At 41.4% G+C, this 19,868-nt stretch overlaps 2 protein-coding genes across 21 annotated transcripts in view; both read right to left on the minus strand.

Annotated features, from left to right (window-relative positions):
- Window positions 1-1,274: 1,274 nt before the first annotated feature.
- On the minus strand, window positions 1,275-16,927 carry LOC124013742 (cholinephosphotransferase 1). Its single transcript, XM_046328224.1, has 8 exons — window positions 16,481-16,927; window positions 6,188-6,335; window positions 5,785-5,926; window positions 5,541-5,625; window positions 4,839-4,970; window positions 2,217-2,375; window positions 1,811-1,936; window positions 1,275-1,594 (listed from the first exon to the last, which is right to left on the minus strand). The coding sequence occupies exons 1-8, from the start codon at window positions 16,718-16,720 to the stop codon at window positions 1,478-1,480; spliced, it is 1,149 nt and encodes a 382-aa protein (XP_046184180.1). The 5' UTR covers window positions 16,721-16,927; the 3' UTR covers window positions 1,275-1,477.
- A 264-nt stretch (window positions 16,928-17,191) lies between these two features.
- The window catches only part of LOC124013739 (myosin-binding protein C, slow-type-like), a 37,892-nt gene continuing 35,215 nt past the window's right edge, over window positions 17,192-19,868 (minus strand). For 19 of the 20 annotated variants that reach the window (XM_046328208.1, XM_046328205.1, XM_046328203.1 and 16 more), the window contains one exon: window positions 17,192-18,067. In XM_046328208.1, coding sequence (XP_046184164.1) covers window positions 17,967-18,067 — 101 coding nt within the window. In that variant the 3' untranslated portion in view covers window positions 17,192-17,966. Of the gene's footprint in view, window positions 18,068-19,103; window positions 19,143-19,868 lie in introns of all 20 variants that reach the window. The other variant, XM_046328210.1, reaches the window with a different exon arrangement.

Below are 19,868 nucleotides of genomic sequence, written 5' to 3' on the forward strand. Positions count from 1 at the left end.
TAGACAGTCATTGAAATGTCACAATCTGAAGGCTCTCATTGGAATTCGACCTATCAAAAGGTCCTTTTTCGGGCCATATTCCTAGAGTAGGGGTTCTTGTTTTTCTTTGTTCCATAAACATGACCACAGGGGTGAAACATCCACACCGTTGCATCCCTTTGTCTGTCTATCCTAAAGTTGTTGAGCAATGACCTTTCAACTATGCCCCAAAACATACCATTCAACAATCACAAATCATTGAGTTTAATGTACCAAAATGCATTCATTCACCTATACATATTCTAAATGTGTGAAGAAAAAAGATGGCTTCCAGTACAGAATTATAGTAAAATGAATTCCAGTAAAACAGTGTTACATATTGTCTTGATACTTCAACCATAATGATGATGCAGAAAAGACAAACATTTTAGAAATTCTTCTTAAAATGCTTCAAATATTCAAACATTTTTCAAATGAAACAAAAGGATTCAAAGAATTAGCCCTTTAGGGAGAAGAACGTTGGAAGCAGACAGGACTCTGGTGTTAACACATCACCAACATGACTACAAGGACTTCAACTGGAGTAGAGTTGAGGTTATGGCAGGTGTTGGATTCACAGTCAGATGGAAGCCCTTGTAGAAGAAATGCCACTGTTTTCAGCGTTAACCCAGACCCTTGCCCCTTCACCTGCAGTCCTTGACAATAGCTTACCATACCTCATTAGGAATGTCTCATTTTACTTCAAACTTCATTTTAGAAGTTATGAGGTTGAAAGGTTGATTTATTTTGTATTTCCTAGCCCTGATTAAGTTAATTTCATGTCAGATTGGGTCTCATTCATTCATTAAATAAATAAACATAACTAATGAATGATTTCAAGAGCAACAATATCAATTTGGGCAATGATCAAACATGTTGAGTTATCACATTGTTTTTAACAAGCGGCTGTGAAGACGAGTCTAGTACTGTAGCCTCTGACTTTACAGCATTGAATAGGTCAATTAGTATCAATTGAGAATAATACAAAGCAACCATCTGATCACTGAGAAACATTATTTGATCTTTGCCCAAAAATGTATTGTAGCTTTTACCCATAGTGTATGATTTGAACGAGCTGGAAATAATGGCAAATAGTGCGCTTTGGATGTTAAAACCTGTCTGATGACATTTACCAAATCTGAGTCTCAGATTACCTCCGGTAGTGATTACTTCCAAAATGGAGACAAAGAAAAACCAACCAACTTCTTTCCATGCCAGCTACTCTGCACTCATCCAGTGAGATACAGACCAGTGTGTTACCCTTGACAATGGCTCTACTTGGGTGGTTGTGTCATTCCTGTCATTACCCTAGTGTTATTACAGACAACCTTTAGTCAGAGGTGGTCACTGTGTCAAGGCTCCTGTGGTTTGGGGTGGAGGGGACCTCTTCATCATCGTCTGCTTTCAAGAGCGGGGTGGCGTCCTCTGCCTCCCCTGCCCTCTTCCTCCGGGCAAAACGTCAGTCTTGTTTGGGGGCAGCTTGCGCCGTAATGCTGAACACGTGAATACGCAGGTGAGAGGCGATCTGGATGCACACGCCTGTGCAGTAGCGTGTCAAGTCAATCAACGACAGGACCTGGGGAGGAAATAAGGACTGGCATGAGAAATGTACTTGATGCACATAGGGCCTAGAGTTGTTCCCAGTCAGTTTATGTGGTTAGGGGAAACTCTTGGTCCTATCTATATGGAAGACAACTGAAATGGGTTGAAAATGACACCAGACCTGAACTAAAACATTGTTTTGATGACAGAACTACAGAATTGTAAAGACAAATCTGGGGTGAGAACTCACCATTGCGATCCAGAGGACTATGTGCTCGTCGATGAAGCTGTTGAAGTACTGGTTGAGGAAAAGGAGGCCAGGCCCGATGAAAGCCGTGTCTGGGAGATAAAGCTCACTCTTGGTCATGTGGGCCACCTGACACAAGGACAAAGGAACATACAGATATTGGAGGAGGAGCAAAGCTAATGAATGAGCTACGGTAAACACTGGTAAGGCTTTCGCTGTTACATATGGAGGTCCCATTTATGAGAGGGGAAAAGTATTCATTGCTTGCTTGATAAGACACTCCAGACAAATATTTTTTTTAATGAATTTCCCTTCAGGCAGTAGAGTCGGTAGACTAGAGATATTAATAGATTGAGAGATGACAGCAAAGTAAGAATGTGAAGACTATTATATTAAATGGAGCTCTCACAACTAGCTTGTTGGCGATCTTGGCGACGACCATGCCGAAAGTTAGGATGTAGAGGCAGGGGTGCAGTTCAAAAAGCTTGTTGGATGACTTCTTGAAGATGATGAAGGCCAGTGTGAGGATGAGGCCGATGTGCATACCTGGTGCCAGCACACTGGTGTCCTAAAGGACACACAGCAAAATAATAAATAATCATTGTTAACCTAGAATAGAAGCCAAAAAAAATAGTTGATTGTCCTAAAATGTACAGTGCCTTCAAATGAAATCAAACTTCATTTATACAGCACATTTCAGACATGGAATGCAACGTAATGTAAATTACAGTAAAAAAAAAACGAATAACCAAACAATGAAAATAAAAGCTGAAATATTTACTACACAACAAACAAACTGAACAACTAAAAATCACCCTAAGAAAAAGCAAAGCTAAAAAGATGGTTTCAGACCTCTTAAATATGTCCACAGTTTCAGCCCCCCCTCAGACAGGCTATTCCAGAGGCTGGGGGCATATAACTAAAGGCTGCCTCTCCATGCCTCTTGATCCTAGGCTTTGGGATAGTTAAAAGCCAAGTGCCAGAGGTCCCTGATGGACCTACTGGGTACATAACTTGAAAGCACTCAGAAAACATTGACACCCATTGAGTTTTTCCACATTTAGTCACTACGAAATTTCGTCAGCCGGTGATTGTCAAGCAAATAATTACCGTGAGACCTGCAGTTGACTGTTAATCAACAAACACATTTAGTATCTCCTGGCTTCCACATAAGCCACCTTTGGTACATCTACATTTTAAATAGTCTAATAAATCCATGTAATACAGCCTACACCTTCACAATAATTCCATTATTTATTTTAGACATGTCTAAAGAAACTTGATATGGAGAAAATGGAGTCCATTTCAGAATAACATAATAAACTGGAGTAGAGGTCGATTAAGGTAATTTTTGGACGCCGATTACATTGTATTCCAAGAGGAAACTGTGTGGCAGGCTGACCACCTGGTATGCGAGTGCAGCAAGGAACCAAGGTAAATTGAAAGTTAGCATTAAACTTATCTTATAAAAAACAATAAATCAATCAATCTTCACATAATCGCTAGTTAACTACACATTGTTGATGATATTACTAGGTTAAATAGCTTGTCATGCATTGCATATAATCAATGTGTAGTTTATCATCGAATCACAGCCTACTTCGGCAAACGGGTGATGATTTACCAAAGCACAATCGTTGCACGAATTTACCCAACCATAAACATCAATGCCTTTCTTAAAATCAACACACAGAAGTATATATATTTTTAAACCTGCATATTTAGGTAAAATAAATTAATGTTAGCAGGCAATATTAAAGTGAAATTGTGTCACTTCTCTTGCGTTCATTGCACACAGATTTAGGGTATATGCAACAGTTTGGGCCACCTGGTTCGTTGCGAACTAATTTGTCAGATGTTTACATAATGATGACATAACATTGAAGGTTGTGCAACGTAACAAAAATATTTAGACTGAGGGTTGCCACCCGTTTGATAAAATACGGAACGGTTCCTTATTTCACTGAAAGAATAAACGTTTTGTTTTCGAAATTATAGTTTCCGGATTTGACCATATTAATGACCTAAGGCTCGCTTTTCTGTGTTTATTATATTATAATTAAGTCTATGATTTGATAGATCAGTCTGACTGAGCGGTGGTAGGCAGCAGCAGGCTCGTAAGCATTCATTCAAGCTTTACTGCGTTTGCCGGCAGCTTTTAGCAATGCTTGATTCACAGCGCTGTTAATGACTTCAAACCTACCAACTCCTGAGATTAGGCTGGCAATAATAAAAAGTGCCTATTAGAACATCCAATAGTCAAAGGTATATTTTTTATTTGTTTACATGGCACATATTGCAATTTTACTTTCTTCTCCAACACTGTGTTTTTGCATTATTTAAACCAAATTGAGCATGTTTCATTATTTATTTGAGACTAAATAGATTTTATTTCTGTATTATGTTAAGTTAAAATAAAACAAAGTGTTCATTCAGTATTGTTGTAATTGTCATTATTACAAATAAATAAATAAGTAAAATAAAAATTATTATAATAAAAACATTTTAAAAAATTGGCAGATTAATCGGCATCTGCTTTTTTTGGTACTCCAATAATTGGTATCGGCGTGGAAAAATCATAATCAGTCGACCGCTACACTGGAGGTGCTTACCGAGAAGACCGTGAATGTTCCTGAGTGGCCGAGTTACAGTTTTGACTTATATCTATATGAAAATCTATAGCAAGCCCTGAAAATGGTTGTCTAGCAATGATAAACAACCAATTTGGTAGAGCTTGGAGAATAAATAAAAAATCATAAAATGGGCAAATGTTGACAAAGTAATGACTCAGGGGCGTGAATACTTATGCAAATGAGATATTTCTGCATTTCATTTTCAACACATTAGCAAAAATGTGAATTTTTTTTTTTTGAATTCATTGTAACACAAAATGTGGAATAAGTCAAGGGGTATGAATACTTTCTGAAGACACTGTATATGCAACATCTTACTACCACGCCAGCTGTGTAGGATTAAGTGTAATAAAAAAACACTAATCAACCCAAAAACGTCATTACATAATAATACTTACAGCCACAGTGGAGCCGTTCTTGCCGACGCCCCCGTTGAGGATGACGTGGAAGTAGTTATAGCAGGAGAACACGGCTCCCCCAATGATGCCCAAGATGGGGAAGGCATACAGCTTCACCCCAAGGACGGGTAACTACAAAAGGGTAAAACAACCAAGAGTTTCAGTTAACAGAACTAATCAACTTCTGTCTCAACAGCTAGCGTTGTTTACACCAATAAGCTGTGGGTGGGCGGGGCATGCTGCTGAGGCCATGATGGGAGGAGAAGCCAATAATATTGCGTGGTGACATCAGCTTTTTTCTAGCCTGATCATGTGATCATGTCTCTGCCACGGTGGATTAGCTACCCATAATTACCTTCTTCTCACTTCTGATTGTGGCGTTTAGTCGTTAAGCCTCCACAGGCTGCACAGAGTGAAAGTGAAACAAAAGGACTATTTAATCACTAGTAGATTGTTGTTGTGGGGTTGGTTGGTTGATTGGTTATACAGTACATGTTAAGGATTGGTTGTGTTGTCTTATGGTGCCAAGTGTTGGTGTAAAATTTGTGTCGTCACATAGTGGCAAATGTTGGTGTAAAACGTCCAAGTCTCCAAATCCTATAGCTTAGTTGACAGAAAAGGAAAGAGAGAGAGTGTATGAGTGGGTATGGGAGTGTGTGTTAGGTTTGTGTGCATGGATGGATAAATGTATTGAAGCCATACCCTGTAGTCCCAAAGGGCCACTCCACCAAAAGCTGACATCACATACATGACAACGATGGCAATCTGGACCTCTGTCACATCAACCCTGGGTGGACAGAATTTATAGAACTCATAGGTCAGAACCAGACTGTATATTTTATGAAGCATGATGGACTAGACTTAAGTACTGCGTCAAAAACAAACAGTTGTTATCTGCACAGCAACAGGTAACCAAATAATATAATTGAGCATCATTCCTACTTACAGGCCAAAGCGCAGCGTTCCAGAAACATAGGTTTGCCAGTGTGCACAGAAGAACATGAACATCCCCACAAAGCCACAGAAGAACATCCAATCAGGGTAGCTTCCTACCCCACAGGATATACATGTTCCCACAGAAACAAACACTGCAGACAGAGAGACAAACAGAGAGCGAGAGACGAGATGAGAACTAATGAGTAACAATGTGTCATATTTCTGAGGCATAGAACAATGTATGTTGTCAGTCAATATGACACACTGGTTGCTATGACTCTAAACATTAAATGCAGTCTAGTCCAGACTCTAGACAAAAGTACAGGGAAGCCCCACTGCTTGAAATACACACTTGGTCAGATACTGTAAAGCACCACAAATTAACAGGCAGATTTTTTGGGGGGGGCCCGCACCTGTGGAGACAGCATCACAGCCGTGGTCAAAGAGCTCCCCCAGCGCAGAGCTGCTGTTTGTCCTCCGGGCCTGCTTCCCATCGATGGCATCCAGCGACTGATAGATGAACAGGCCCAACGCACTCAAAATGAAGGCCCATGCTGGAGCCTGGAAAGAGGAAGGGAGGAGAAAGGAGATAGAGAAATTTGATTAAAACAAGGGGATGGAATGACCTGGTTTCTATTTCAACTAGGACAAACTTTTCCTCCACCATCCCCCGTTGAAGGGAATGGTCTCGGTCTTTGTCTTCTGTGTAAACAAACAGACTTGTTTACATGAGATGCAGGGTATATTACCAAATCAGTGACAATTGAAGAAAGCCATGACACACATTGGGGAAAGTTGTTTATCTTATATTGAGTCACTTCTTGCAAAACAGAGTTGCTTTTGTTTGACAAGTTGAGATGTTTGACTATTTACCTCAAAACGGGTTTGTTCTCTAACAGACATCTTATAATACGTTGTCTAAAATGTATGCTTACTACAGCTGTTTTGTAGAAAATTATTTGAAAGGCAAAACAGTAATGCAGGCCTGGGCAATTATTTTCCACAGAGGACCACATTAGAATATATTTTTGCCATCGCCGGGCAGAGGCATATTACAGGATTGTACATCATGGGAATGACTGTTGACAGTAGATGTATCTACTGTAAATCATGTCCAGATATGCTACTTATTTTACTTTTTAACATGCACAGAAATAAACCACATCCATGTTCTCCTTTTGGCAGATATTTTCATTATTAAACATTCAATGAACTACACGGAGGGAAAAGCACTGTGCATTCAGCACCACGGATAGAACTCTTGTTAACAGGTATGCACGAAAAAAACACCAGAGAGCTCAAAATTACATTTAAAATATTCAGTGTGAGGAGTGAAGTCTCTGATGGGCATTGACTAGAGCAGTGATGTCAGGTATAGTTTGAAGTCGCCTCCCGGTGGCACAGTGGTCTAAGGCACTGCATCGCAGTGCTAGCTGTGCCTCCAGAGACTCTGTGTTCGAGCCCAGGCTCTGTCGCAGCTGGACGCGACCGGGAGGTCCATGGGGCGACGCACAATTGGCCTTGCGTCGTCCGTGTTAGGGAGGGTTTGGCCGGTAGGGATATCCTTGTTTCATCGTGCACTAGCGACTCCTGTGGCGGGCCGGGCGCATTATACGCTGACCAGGCCGCTAGGTGTACAGTGTTTCCCTCGACACATTGGTGCTGCTGGCTTCCGGGTTGGATGCGCGCTGTGTTAAGAAGCAGTGCGGCTTGGTTGGGTTGTGTTTCGGGGGACGCATGGCTTTCGACCTTTGTCTCTCCCGAGCCCGTACGGGAGTTGTAGCGATGAGACAAGACAGTGACTACTAACAATTGGATACTTATGAAATTGGGGGGGGGGGATAATTCACATATATTGGGTCAAACTAACAGTACAAACATCTTCTGAATGTGACTCCTAATGTTTGGAAAGATGAACCTCGTCAGTGACATTGTTTTGAATAGTTCTCCAATCACTGCATCAGACTGAAGGTCTATAAGCTCAAGTTGCAGGTCAGGTGCTTCTACACCTGCATTGCTTGCGGTTTTAGGCTGGGTTTCTGTACAGCACTTTGAGATATCAAATTTGATTTGAAATTTGAGTAGGAGTGTTATCCACATTGAAGGTGAAAAGAGAGAAAACTAACATCATGTCATTTTCCAACACTTTGAAATCCTCAAAACGTAGAGAAAAGAGTCAGTAAGAGCTGATCTGTGCCTTGACTTGTTATATTTCATCACTGAAAACTTCCTGTCAAGTTTGGGCACCGATCAGTGGTCACACTGGATAACGTTTCAAAACGCAGTCCCAGCTTTGCCACACTTATTAACCTCCAATAAATATTTCCCTGTGGTTTTGCTCTTCATTGACTGTAATTTCAAAGTCCGGAGTTATGCCTCATAACAATATCAACAACTGTGCCGTGTCACGTACTGCTCTCATCCAGTTCCAAGGAGAAATAGGTGAAATCCTTTACCTTGTTTTTCAACTGCTGTTCCATATTCTCTGCAATGTCCTCAACACGCTGTGTTTAGGGTTGCAAAGGGTCGTAAACTTTCTGGTATATTTACGGAATTTTCCATGGAAGTTAAGCCCTGGAATTTGGGGAACTTTGCTTAAAACAGTGAACCTTTTTTGTGGGATACACAAGCCAATTGTAGGTATTGTGGCATATTTTGGTTAAACTATCCCCAATTTAATGGAATTGCAAATCTCCGCATGCACAGTGTATTCTTCCATCACATGTACAGCTGATTATCAAGATCTTGCACACTAATGAGATGCTATTGAGCCCACACTACTACACTGTCTGAGCCAAGGACTACATGCTTTTGATTACAACACTGGGTGGGGTGAATATATTGTATATGACATACATGATATTTTGTTAACTATTAAATAGTAACCTACAGCAGTGTGTTTAAATAATTTCTAACTGGTTAACAATTTTTTGCTAGTTAGTTTTTGCTACCGTGGGTTTTTAGCTTGCTTGAGCCTGCTGATGAGTGTTAATTCACCTGTTTCCATACGTTTCATTTTAAAACATTTATCTTACAAAGGAGTTGTTTAATCTAACAGCTTTATTATTTATCTGTACATGAAATTGTATTTGTTGTTTCTCATTTTTTTCTAATCTTTACAGGAAAATGCCACAGGCACTATCTGATGTGTGGAGACATTTCACTGTAGAAGGAAAAGCGGTGTACATTTGCAAATACTGTGCCAAAGCATATGTGAAGAATGCAACAAAGATGCAGAATCATCTGGCCAAGTGCATAAAGTTCCCTCAGCGCTCACAATAAGCAACCTCTGACAAAAGTCCCTCTACTGCTATTCGAGGTGAAAATGATTAATCAGACACCTTATCGATAGCAACAGCTCATGGGCCTCCTGGAATCAGAAGTATTTATGACTCAATAGAGGAACGTAGTCAGAGAAATACTGATGAATGTCTTGCTCGAGCTGTGTATGCAACTGGTTCACCTCTGATGCTCACAGGCAATGTGTATTGGAAGAGATTTCTGAATGTTCTTCCCCCAGCATACACCCCCCCCCAACCAGACATGCTTTATCTATTCATTTGCTGGATGCAGAGTTCAACAGAGTTCAAGTGAAGGTCAAGCAAATCAGAGAAAGCAGACTATTGCAATCAGTGGTTAAATGTTTGTGGACAAGGAATAATTAACTGCATAATCTTCATCCCTCAACCAGTATTCTACAAGTGCACAGACACAAGGGACAACAGACACCAATCTCCACCTTGCAGATGAGCTGTAGACAGTCATCAATGACCTTGGACCACAGAAGGTATTTGCACTGGTGACAGACAATGCTGCGAACATGAAGGCTACTTGGTCTAAGTGGAGTCCTACCCTCACGTCACACCCATTGGCTGTGCTGCTCATGCATTGAATCTTCTCCTCAAGGACACCATGGCACTGAGAACAATGGATACACTCTACAAGAGAGCCAAAGAAATGGTTAGGTATGTGAAAGGTCATCAAGATATAGCAGCAATCTACTTCACCAAGCAAAGTGAGAAGAACAAGAGCTGCCCAGCAACACCCTTTGGGGTGATGTCATCATGTTTGACAGTCTCCTGGAGGGGAAGGAGTCTCTCCAAGAAATGGCCATATCACAGTCTGCAGATATGGCCAGCCCCATCAAGGATCCTCCTGGAGGATGTATTTTGGGAGAGAGTGGTAAGCAGCCTGAAATCTATAGCAGTAGCCATTGCCCAGATTGAGGGAGACAATGCTATCCTGTCTGATGTTTAGACTCTGCTTGCAGATGTAAGAGATTAAATCCGTACTGGCCTGCCCACTTCACTGTTGCTCCAAGCCAAGGAAACTGTCGTTCTGAAATACATTGAAAAGCTTGAAGATTTCTGCCTGAAGCCCATACAAGCCACAGCGTACATGTTGGACCCCAATTATGCTGGCAAGAGTATCCTGTCTGGTGCAGAGATCAACAAGGCCTAGGGTGTCGTCACTACCGTGTCTTGCCACCTTGGCCTGGATGAGGGCAAGGTTCTTGGCAGTCTGGCGAAGTACACTTCCAAGCAAGGGCCTTGGGATGGAGATGCAATATGGCAGTCGTGCCAACATATCTCATCAGCCACCTGGTGGAAGGGACTTTGTGGATCTGAGGCTCTTTCCCCTGTTGCCTCCATCATCCTCCAAATCCCACCAACATCAGCCGCCTCAGAGCGCAACTGGTCCTTGTTTGGAAACACACACACACACACACACACACACACACACACACACACACACACACACACACACACACACACACACACACACACACACACACACACACACCAAGCTGACCAATACAAGGGTTGAAAGATTGGTGGCCTTCCGGGAAAATTTGAGGCTTTTTGAGCCTGACAACTTCAACAAGGTTGGAAAGTGACAGTGACAATGAGGCCTCAAAGTCTGATGTTCAAGAGGTGGACATTGAGGAGGTCCAGGGAGAAGACATGGAAGCCTGAGAGGAAGACAACCAAAGTTTGAGTTTCTAAACTATCATTTTACAGATGTATGTTGAAAACGTTTTTGGGAGATGCGATGAATCATTGGGGATCATTCAATACCCCTTTCTTTTGTTGTTCAGTGAAATCATCACATGTGAAGAGTCAATTAGTTTAATTAAAGTTCAATTCGTAACTAAATAGTTTTTTTCTGGGAAGGATTTAATAATTTGCAATTATGTCTACTTATGATAAGGTACAAGGTTTATGTTTGTCTCCATATGATATGGTCAATATATCCAATGCAAAAAACAGCTATATTTAAAACGGTATTAATATTAAATCCCCATATATTCCCACAGAAGGTTTCCATCTCTGAATATTCCCCAAAATGTGCAACCCTAGCTGTGTCACTGTTCGTCTTGACAGGGAAACATTTTCAAAACACATCTTTCTTGTCGGGGCAAAGTATTGCTGCAGAGTCAATTAACATTCTTCAATAAATTTGCCCTCATCGAATGGCTTGCTATGTTTAGCAATTTTGTGGGACAGTTGCTAGCTCTCAATTCCGTTGTTTGCTGAATGCAGTTTTGTGAAAAGAGAAAGCAATTGTTTCAATGCACTTGCCCTCTGCTCAGAAAACATTCCTATATTTCTCTGCATGCTTCGCCTGGAAGTATCAGGACAAGTTGTACTCTTTCAAGACAGCGATGCTCTCTTTGCACACATCTTCCCTGATAATGCAATAAATAAATATTTCAATGACATTAATTTGAATGACCCTCCCAATCCCCACCACACACACGTGAGTGTGAAAGAAAAAAAAGTGAAGGTATGGTAAAGGAAAGTAGATGACTGGGTAAGTTCCTAACACTGGGACTTGAAGTATTACCAGCTTTCTGGACATTAGGGGTGAGCCAACAATCAGTGTTTATCATCTCTCCATACAACAATGTACGAGTAGTCCAGAAATTTGTTGGTGGGTGAGCCCCAAGAAATTTGGGTGGGACAATTGTTCTTCTATAAATAAAGACAGCCGTTTTCCTAAATAAATCAAAATAAAATTCTATAAAATGTTACCATGGGGCAAAGAGAAAACTGCTGTTTTAAAGCACATTTCCTGCAATTCTACACATTTTTCCATGGGGCAGAGGAAAATGTGCTGTTTTGAAGCACCATGCTATTCTACACATTTTGCCATGAGACTCAGAGAATGTAGTATTTGTTAAGTTAATTAAAGATAAAATATAGGTGTGTTGACTGTGATAAAAGCCACTGGACTATGTGCGGTGTTGTTTCCTAAATGAACAAATAAAGGTGGCAGTGGCATGGTGTATTTGGGGAGTTTCTCCCATTCTTCTCTGAAGATCCTCTCAAGCACTCAGGTTGGATGGGGAGCGTTGCTGCACAGCTATTTTCAGGTCTCTCCAGAGATGTTCGATCGGGTAAAGTTCGGGCTCTGGCTGGGCCACTCAAGGACATTGAGACTTGTCCCGAAGCCACTCCTACGTTGTCTTGGCTGTGTGCTTAGGGTCGTTGTCCTGTTGGAAGGTGAACCTTCGCCCCAGTCTGCGGTCCGGAGCAGGTTTTCATAAAGGATCTCTCTGTACTTTGCCCGCTCATCTTTGCCTCGATCCTGACCAGTCTTCCAGTCCCTGCCGCAAAATGTTTTTATCCCCACAGCTGCCACCATGCATGATTCACTGTAGGGATGGTGCCAGAGTTTCATCCAGACGTGATGCTTGGCATTCAGGCCAGAGTTCAATCTTGGTTTCATCAGACCAGAGAATCTTGTTTCTCATGAACTGAGTGTCCTATTGGTGCCTTTTGACAAACTCCAAGTGTGCTATCATGTGCCTTCTACTGAGGAAGTGGCTTCCGTCTGGCCACTCTACCATAAAAGCCTGATTGGTGGAGTGCTGCAGAGATGGATGTCCTTCTGGAAGGTTCTCCCATCTCCACGGAGGTACTCTGGAGCTCTAGGAAGAGTCTTGGTGGTTCCAAACTTCTTCCATTTAAGAATGATGGAGGCCACTGTGTTCTAGGGGACCTTCAATGCTGCAGAAATGTTTTGGTACCCTTCCCCAGATCTGTGCCGAGACACAATCCTGTCGTGGAGCTCTACGGACAATTCCTTCGACCTCATGGCTTGGTTTTTGCTCTGACATGCAGGTGTGTGCCTTTCCAAATCATGTCCAATCAATTGAATTTACCACAGGTGTCCAATCAAGTTGAAGAATCAAGTCCAATCAAGTTGAAGAAATATCTCAAGGATGATCAATGGAAACAGGATGCACCGGAGCTCAATTTCGAGTCTCACAGCAAAGGGTCTGAATAGTTATGTAAATAATACAATTTCTGTTTTTAGTTTTTTATAGAAATGTGCAAGCATTTCTAAAAATCTGTTTTTGCTTTGTCATTATGGGTTATTGTGTGTAGATCGATGAGAAAAAGTGTTAATACATTTTAGAAAGTGTGGAAAAGTCAAGGGGTCTGAATACTTTCCAAATGCACTGTATAGCCATATAAGCACAGTGACATAGGCCTTAATGCAGTCATATTCATGGCTTATTGAGAGTGTGGCTTTCAGTTAGTGATTTCTGACCACCCATCCCATGAGAGAATGTCATTCCACTTAATCTAAATGCCATTCCAGTGCACTGCTTGCTATGAATTCTATCTGATGGTGTTTGCATGTTTAGGTAAAAAGACAAATAATGTCCCGTTTGGAACACTGACATGTAAGAGGGTATAATTATTTTTAAAAATTGTTCCCCAATCTGATTCGATGGGCCAGGCTTTCCAGTAGTTGGGCCCAGGCCCACCAGTTGCAATGTACTGTACTGGCCTAACTCTTCTCTCTGCACAACTGTGTTCTCTCTGCACAGTACTTGCCCAACTGTGTACTCTCAACACAACACTACTGTATTGGCCTAACTGTGTGCTTGTCCCATTGGTTTGTCCACCACAACTATTTTTACAGTAGTGTTTTTTCTCTTTCTAGATATCCTGCTATTTTCCAGTCCCTTCCTCTACCAACAACACACTGCTCTTCAGTAACCCCTGCCCTAACAAGCCCTTTCTGTGTACAGGTCATCTTAGTTCCATGGCTCTCAGACAAGTTTTGTATTAAGTATAGGCATACAGGATGACCCTTGGCATATTTTCAGTTGGTTAGTGACAGCACTGTATGCTGCAGCTTATGTCAAGGCCAGGTAGCCCTTTTATCTAGTTATTCAAAGCTGTACTGTACATACAGATTGCAGATGGCGACAGGTTACATGAGAGTCCATGGCTGCATTGACACAACAGCTTGTGCGGCATATAAAATGTGCTTGTTGAATTGTCTGCTGCACAAACCTGCCTGGAGCTTAATGGAATCTGGACTTTGTGTCAGTGGTGAGATTCCAATCTGTACTGTGGGATGGGTGGACAAAGGTGTAGAACCAATAAACATATTGTAACATCTCTGAATACCTGACAGGCACGTGCCTGAACACAAGCTATACAAAGGAAGGAAAAGAAGCCAAATAGCCAAAGGGGTAGGTTCACACACCCTCTCTCCCTCTCTCTCTCTCTCTCTTCAGGGAATCAACCTAAGCGGATGACATGTCATAGTATGAACACGTGGCAGGGTTAAAACCTAGGTATTCGACATGTTAATGATTTGCTGACTATGGTTGAAGTTGTATGCCTATTGTTATCTACAGGTGAAGTCTGAAGTTCACAGACACCTTAGCAAAATACATTTAAACTCAAGTTTTTCACAATTCAACATTTAATCCTAGTAGAAATGCCCTGTCTTAGGTCAGTTAGGATCACCACATTATTTTAAGAATGTGAAATGTCAGAATAGTGGAGAGTGACTAATTTCAGCTTTTATTTCTTTCATCACATTCCCAGTGGGTCAGAAGTGTACTTACACTCAATTAGCATTTGGTAGCATTGCCTTTAAAATTGTTTTACTTGGGTCAGACGTTTCAGGTAGCCTTCTACAAGCTTCCCACAATAAGTTGGGTGAATTTTGGCCCATTCCTCCTGACAGAGCTGGTGTAACGGAGTCAGGTTTGTAGGTCTCCTTGCTCGCTCACGCTTATCAGTTCTACCCACAAATGTTCTATGGGATTGAGGTCAGGGTGTTGTGATGGCCACTCCAATACCTTGACTTTGTTGTCCTTAAGCAATTGTGCCACAACTTTGGAAGTATGCTTGTGCTCATTGTCCATTTGGAAGACCCATTTGCGACCAAGCTTTAACTTCCTGACTGATGTCTTGAGATGTTGCTTCAATATATCCACAATTTTCCCCTCCTCATGATGCCACCTACTTTGTGAAGTGCACCAGTCCCTCCTGCAGCAAAGCACCCCCACAACATGATGCTGCCATCCCTGTGCTTCATGGTTGGGATGGTGTTCTTCGGCTTGCAAGCCTCCCTCTTTTTCCTCCAAACATAACAATGGTCATTATGGCCAAACAGTTCTATTTTTGTTTCATCAGACCAGATGAAATTTCTCCAATAAGTACAATCTTTGTCCCAGTTTGCAGTTGCAAACCATAGTCTGGCTTTTTTAATGGCAGTTTTGGAGCAGGGGCTTCTTCCTTGCTGAGCGGCCTTTCAGGTTGTGTCGATATAGGACTCGTTTTTACTGTCGATTTAGATACTTTTGTACCCGTTTCCTCCAGCATCTTCACAAGAACCTTAGCTGTTGTTCTGGGATAGATTTGTACTTCTCGCACCAAAGTACGTTCATCTCAAGGAGACAGAACGCGTCTCCTTCCTGAGCGGCCCCATGGTGTTTATACTTGCGTACTATTGTTTGTACAGATGAACAGGTTACCTTCAGGCGTTTGGAAATTGCTCCCAAGGATGAACCAGACTTGTGGTCTACCTTTTATTCTGAGGTCTTGGCTGATTCATTTTGACTTTCCCATGAAGTCAAGCAAAGAGGAAATGAGTTTGACTGTAGGCCTTGAAATACATCCACAGGTACACCTCCAATTAACTCAAATGATGTCAATTAGCCTATCAGAATCTTCTAAAGCCATGACAATTTTCTGGAATTTTCCAAGCCACAGTCAATTTAGTGTATGTAAACTTCTGACCCACTGGAATTGTGATACAGTTAATTACAAGTGAAATAATCTGTCTGTAAACAATTGTTGGAAAAATTACAATGTAGATGTCCCAACCGAATGGCCAAAACCATAGCTGGTGAACAAGAAATTTGTGGAGAGGTTGAAAAACGAGTTTTAATGACTACAACCTAAGTGTATGTAAACTTCCGACTTCAACTGTATTTGCTTAATTTACACGATCCAAACAAACTTGCGACAAATAAAGTAATATTAACTTTACCTTTTCTTGAATAAACATTCAGCCACACTTACTCCCAGTTACCTTAAATTACTATTCACTTGATTTATGAGTGGCTGAGCAAACATGGTGGCAACTCTGACAAAGACAACAATAATAGGCTATTAGACAAACTTTCGAGGAACAAAATATTAGTGGACTGTGCACATTTTCCACCCAATATGCTGTTGCTTTGAGCAGTTTTAATTTTCTAACCTTTATTTAACCAGGTAGGCCAGTTGAGAACAAGTTCCGGTTGCAAAGTAACAACAGCGCTTTAAATGTATTCGAGTTGCAACAATGTTACACATTATCTCAGAGAGTTGCAATGCTGTCATGGGGTGTTGCTACATGGCTACTCGAAAGTTTCTCCCCCCCCAAGGTCGCAAAGCACCTACCTCCTCTGTTGCCGTTGGACAGTAAAACACCAACACTACAGTTGTGACTATATTTATTACCAGTCCAATTATAGTCAGAGTATTAGGCGCTACCCAAGTTGGAATTTGTTGGACCAGCCAATTCCAATATATCTGACAAGGAGGTTCGAAAAGGGATCGACCCGAAGCGCTATATTTGTGCTCCTCTAGCCGCTTGAGTTGTGCGGCTGACAGCGGCTCTGGCCACAAGAAATGTGGCATTGTTTCCAGCTTCGGCGCTACGAAAAGTAGCCTATCACCCAGCGATACTCTTGACGTTCTTGTGTGTTTCAGGCACTGATATCTTCTCACGACCAAACAGAAAATACTTGTTCATTTGACAGTTACGTGTGAACAGTCATTTTTCTAGAGCGGAACCATGAATGTCGATCATTTTTCCGTTTGTGATCGAGAATTGCGTTTCAGCAGGAAGCAAGTCTCCGGAAGGGAATTGAGGCCGGGAATTTCAAATGAAATGTAGTCCATTGACCGCTAGGAGCAGTGAACTACAACTGCAGTAGGTTTCTACAGCTTCATGGCTCCATTGAACGTAACATTTTATTCTGTAGTTGCAATATTTCTGAGTGCGCTCTGAAGTGAATACAGCGTGTTCTTTAAGCATCTTGAAGTATTTTTTTCCTATTATGTACTGTATAAACCTTTTTTTGAAAGTATTTATTTACACATAAAGGATGATATGTTACATGTTTTTATTTTATTCTAAGAGTCATACATTACAAATTGAAGATTAAAACATGCGCAGATGGCCTGACGGCTAAGAATACAGTCAAGCTTGAAGTACAGTATGAGCACAGAAAGCACAATGTGTCATGCAGTGTAAAGCTTAAAGAAAAAGATGGATAACGGTCTGTTTGAAAGCATAAATCTCAACATTAGTCAGACAACTATACTTTTCATACTCCAAGAACATAAAATGAAATCAGAAAATCTTAATGTGAAGCATTTTAAAGGGACTGATGAAATAATGTAAATTCTCATTGCAAATCACCTGATCAGAAATGTTTTAATATTTGTATCTTCGGAAGTTAAATCTTTAATCACAAGACATTGCATTACAGACATCAAGCCATATTGTTTATACATTTCAACATTCGCCCCCTCCCCCAAACACAGTTCCCATCCCAACAGAGACAAAACATGTTCACATAGGTGGAAATTACAGTTCGTCCTACCATACATTCCCGCACTACTCATCTAAAATAAAAAGCTACAGCCAAAACACTGCCAACATGCAACTGAGCTTAAACAGAGCCTTTTTAATACTAGGAGATGACACAAAGCTGGTGATGAATTGACTTCTTCTTTGGTAACTAGCTCCATACCCGCACACAGTACAACCCTCCCTCCCCCTCCAGCCCCTCCCTCGACTGCTGGTGAGAGGCAGATCACTAGTGGTGTGACGACAGGTTCCGGGCAGCCTAGGCGTATCAGCGGTTGCTCAGTCCGACTACTTCTCTGGCTGCTCCACGGCCTTGGTCTCGCTCATGTACTTATCGATCAGGTGTAAAGGCACTCCACGCTGCATGAGCTCAGAGAAGGTAAAGCCCCCTGGGGGAGAAAGGAGAGACACTCAATTTGTTGTTAGGAGGTATAGAGAGAAAGTGAAAGAGAGAGAGAGAAGACTATCCATTTTTAACAGAGAGAAGATCATAATAGGCAAAAGTGAAGGGTCAGTGTGCAACATTGAAACAGACACTGAAACAGCGAAAAGAGGGAGAGTCTGCAACAAAGAAACAGAAGAGAAACACAATACAGTACAAAAAAGAAGAGATACCAAAGTGGACAGCAGTGAGAGGAGAGAAAATAGAGAGTGTCAGTAAAGGGAAGGTGCAAGACGTCACTTTTGCGTCTGTGAGTAAATATATATCTGCCTAGGCCTATTGTGTCAAATATAGGCCTACTATAGATATATCATCTATGTATTAATCAGCAGAAAGTGATCTATGTATGAATTTTTATCTTATCACCCCAGTAAATATCATAACACGTATGTACAGAACATCATCCTGGAGTAACGACTTCTGGAAAATACTGTAAACATAATGTCAACCTTTAATCTTCAATAAAGAGCCATGCTCTGCAGATGTTGGTATTTACTCTGATGTCACAATCAGGCCATTTGCACTAGTTTGATGGTTACTCACCTTTTGTGTGTGGCATATGTTAGATAAGGAACAGACACGGTTACCAGGGAAACACAGGTCATACAAGCAGTCAAGTCACACCAACCGTTAAAATAGACTTCTGAAATGTTAGGGGTACGCTTGACTTTAGACAGCCACCATAGACAGCAATCGATAGAGTGTTATTGGAAAGTAACTGGCTCCAATGAACACTGCCCATAAAGTGTCTAGAGCCACATACACAATAATCTATTATGTTACTGTACATATCACACATCCATTTGGACTAAAGCAGGCAAGCCCTGAACTCTTGCATTCCTTCTCTTGGTACTCTTTCAGACGGGTGGGTGTAAACTTAAATAGACCACCTAGTACTGCTGAGAAAAGCTGTATTATTGGCATTTGACAGATGCAGAATGAATGACATAAGCTTCATATGCCAAAACCATATGAAAGCTTACCTTGGATGAGAACATACATTCATTAATCCTGAGTGGGGACTGGGGGGAGAGAAGAGAAGAGGGGTTATCCAAATGTTTACATGGGGGAGTTATGTGTTCTCCAGGGAATACTGGTCAGTTATTGAACTCATTTTATATGAGGAGTTAAACACGCAATTGAAGGAACATCACCATCTGTTGAGGAGAAACACTAAAACATGGAGCCACAAGATACTATTCATCTAACAAGGGAACTACATCTAGAACAATATGTATTGACGTGTGTTTGAGTTATGAGGTGTTGGTGTATGATGTCGCTTAGGAAGAATTGAACCATGCTGTATTGGTGAAGCATGCTACATTTGACGTTGTGACTTTGAAGTTGTGGTAGGAAATTAAACAGTGGTAGTGGGATGTACAGGATTCGGCTGAACACAAGTGACATTACTGAAGTCTTGTATGAACACCTGTAACTGGATGAACGTGTTCAAAATAGTCTAAAATGAGAAGGAAATGCATTGATTGAGTTCAGCCACATGATGTAATACATTGTTCCTCATTGGAGTAGCAGGGGTGATGGATGTTATATATGACAATATAAGCATATATCATCTACGATATATGTTCCCGCGAATACTTACAGGACCACAGCTGATATGGACGGGCTCCTGGTGGTGTAGTCACTGAAACAAACTATGTACTGATCTACATCACAATAGAGTCTAGACACCTAACACTGTACACAGGTGGATAACATACACCGCAGGTTACCAGGTACCCCTCCAG

Source organism: Oncorhynchus gorbuscha, linkage group LG25 (assembly GCF_021184085.1).
Source record: "Oncorhynchus gorbuscha isolate QuinsamMale2020 ecotype Even-year linkage group LG25, OgorEven_v1.0, whole genome shotgun sequence".
In the NCBI taxonomy this organism is placed as follows: Eukaryota; Metazoa; Chordata; class Actinopteri; order Salmoniformes; family Salmonidae; genus Oncorhynchus; species Oncorhynchus gorbuscha.

What these genes read in the sequence shown, in the direction of transcription:
- LOC124013742 (XM_046328224.1), bottom strand. Translation starts at nt 16,720, where the DNA reads ATGCCACATTTCTTGTGGCCAGAGCCGCTGTCAGCCGCACAACTCAAG. An exon ending in TGGCCCTTTGGGACTACAGG is followed by an intron (nt 4,971 to 5,540) that starts GTATGGCTTCAA and finishes ACCCTTTTGTAG; the next exon opens with TTACCCGTCCTTGGGGTGAA. An exon ending in TAGTCCTCTGGATCGCAATG is followed by an intron (nt 1,595 to 1,810) that starts GTGAGTTCTCAC and finishes TTTCCTCCCCAG; the next exon opens with GTCCTGTCGTTGATTGACTT.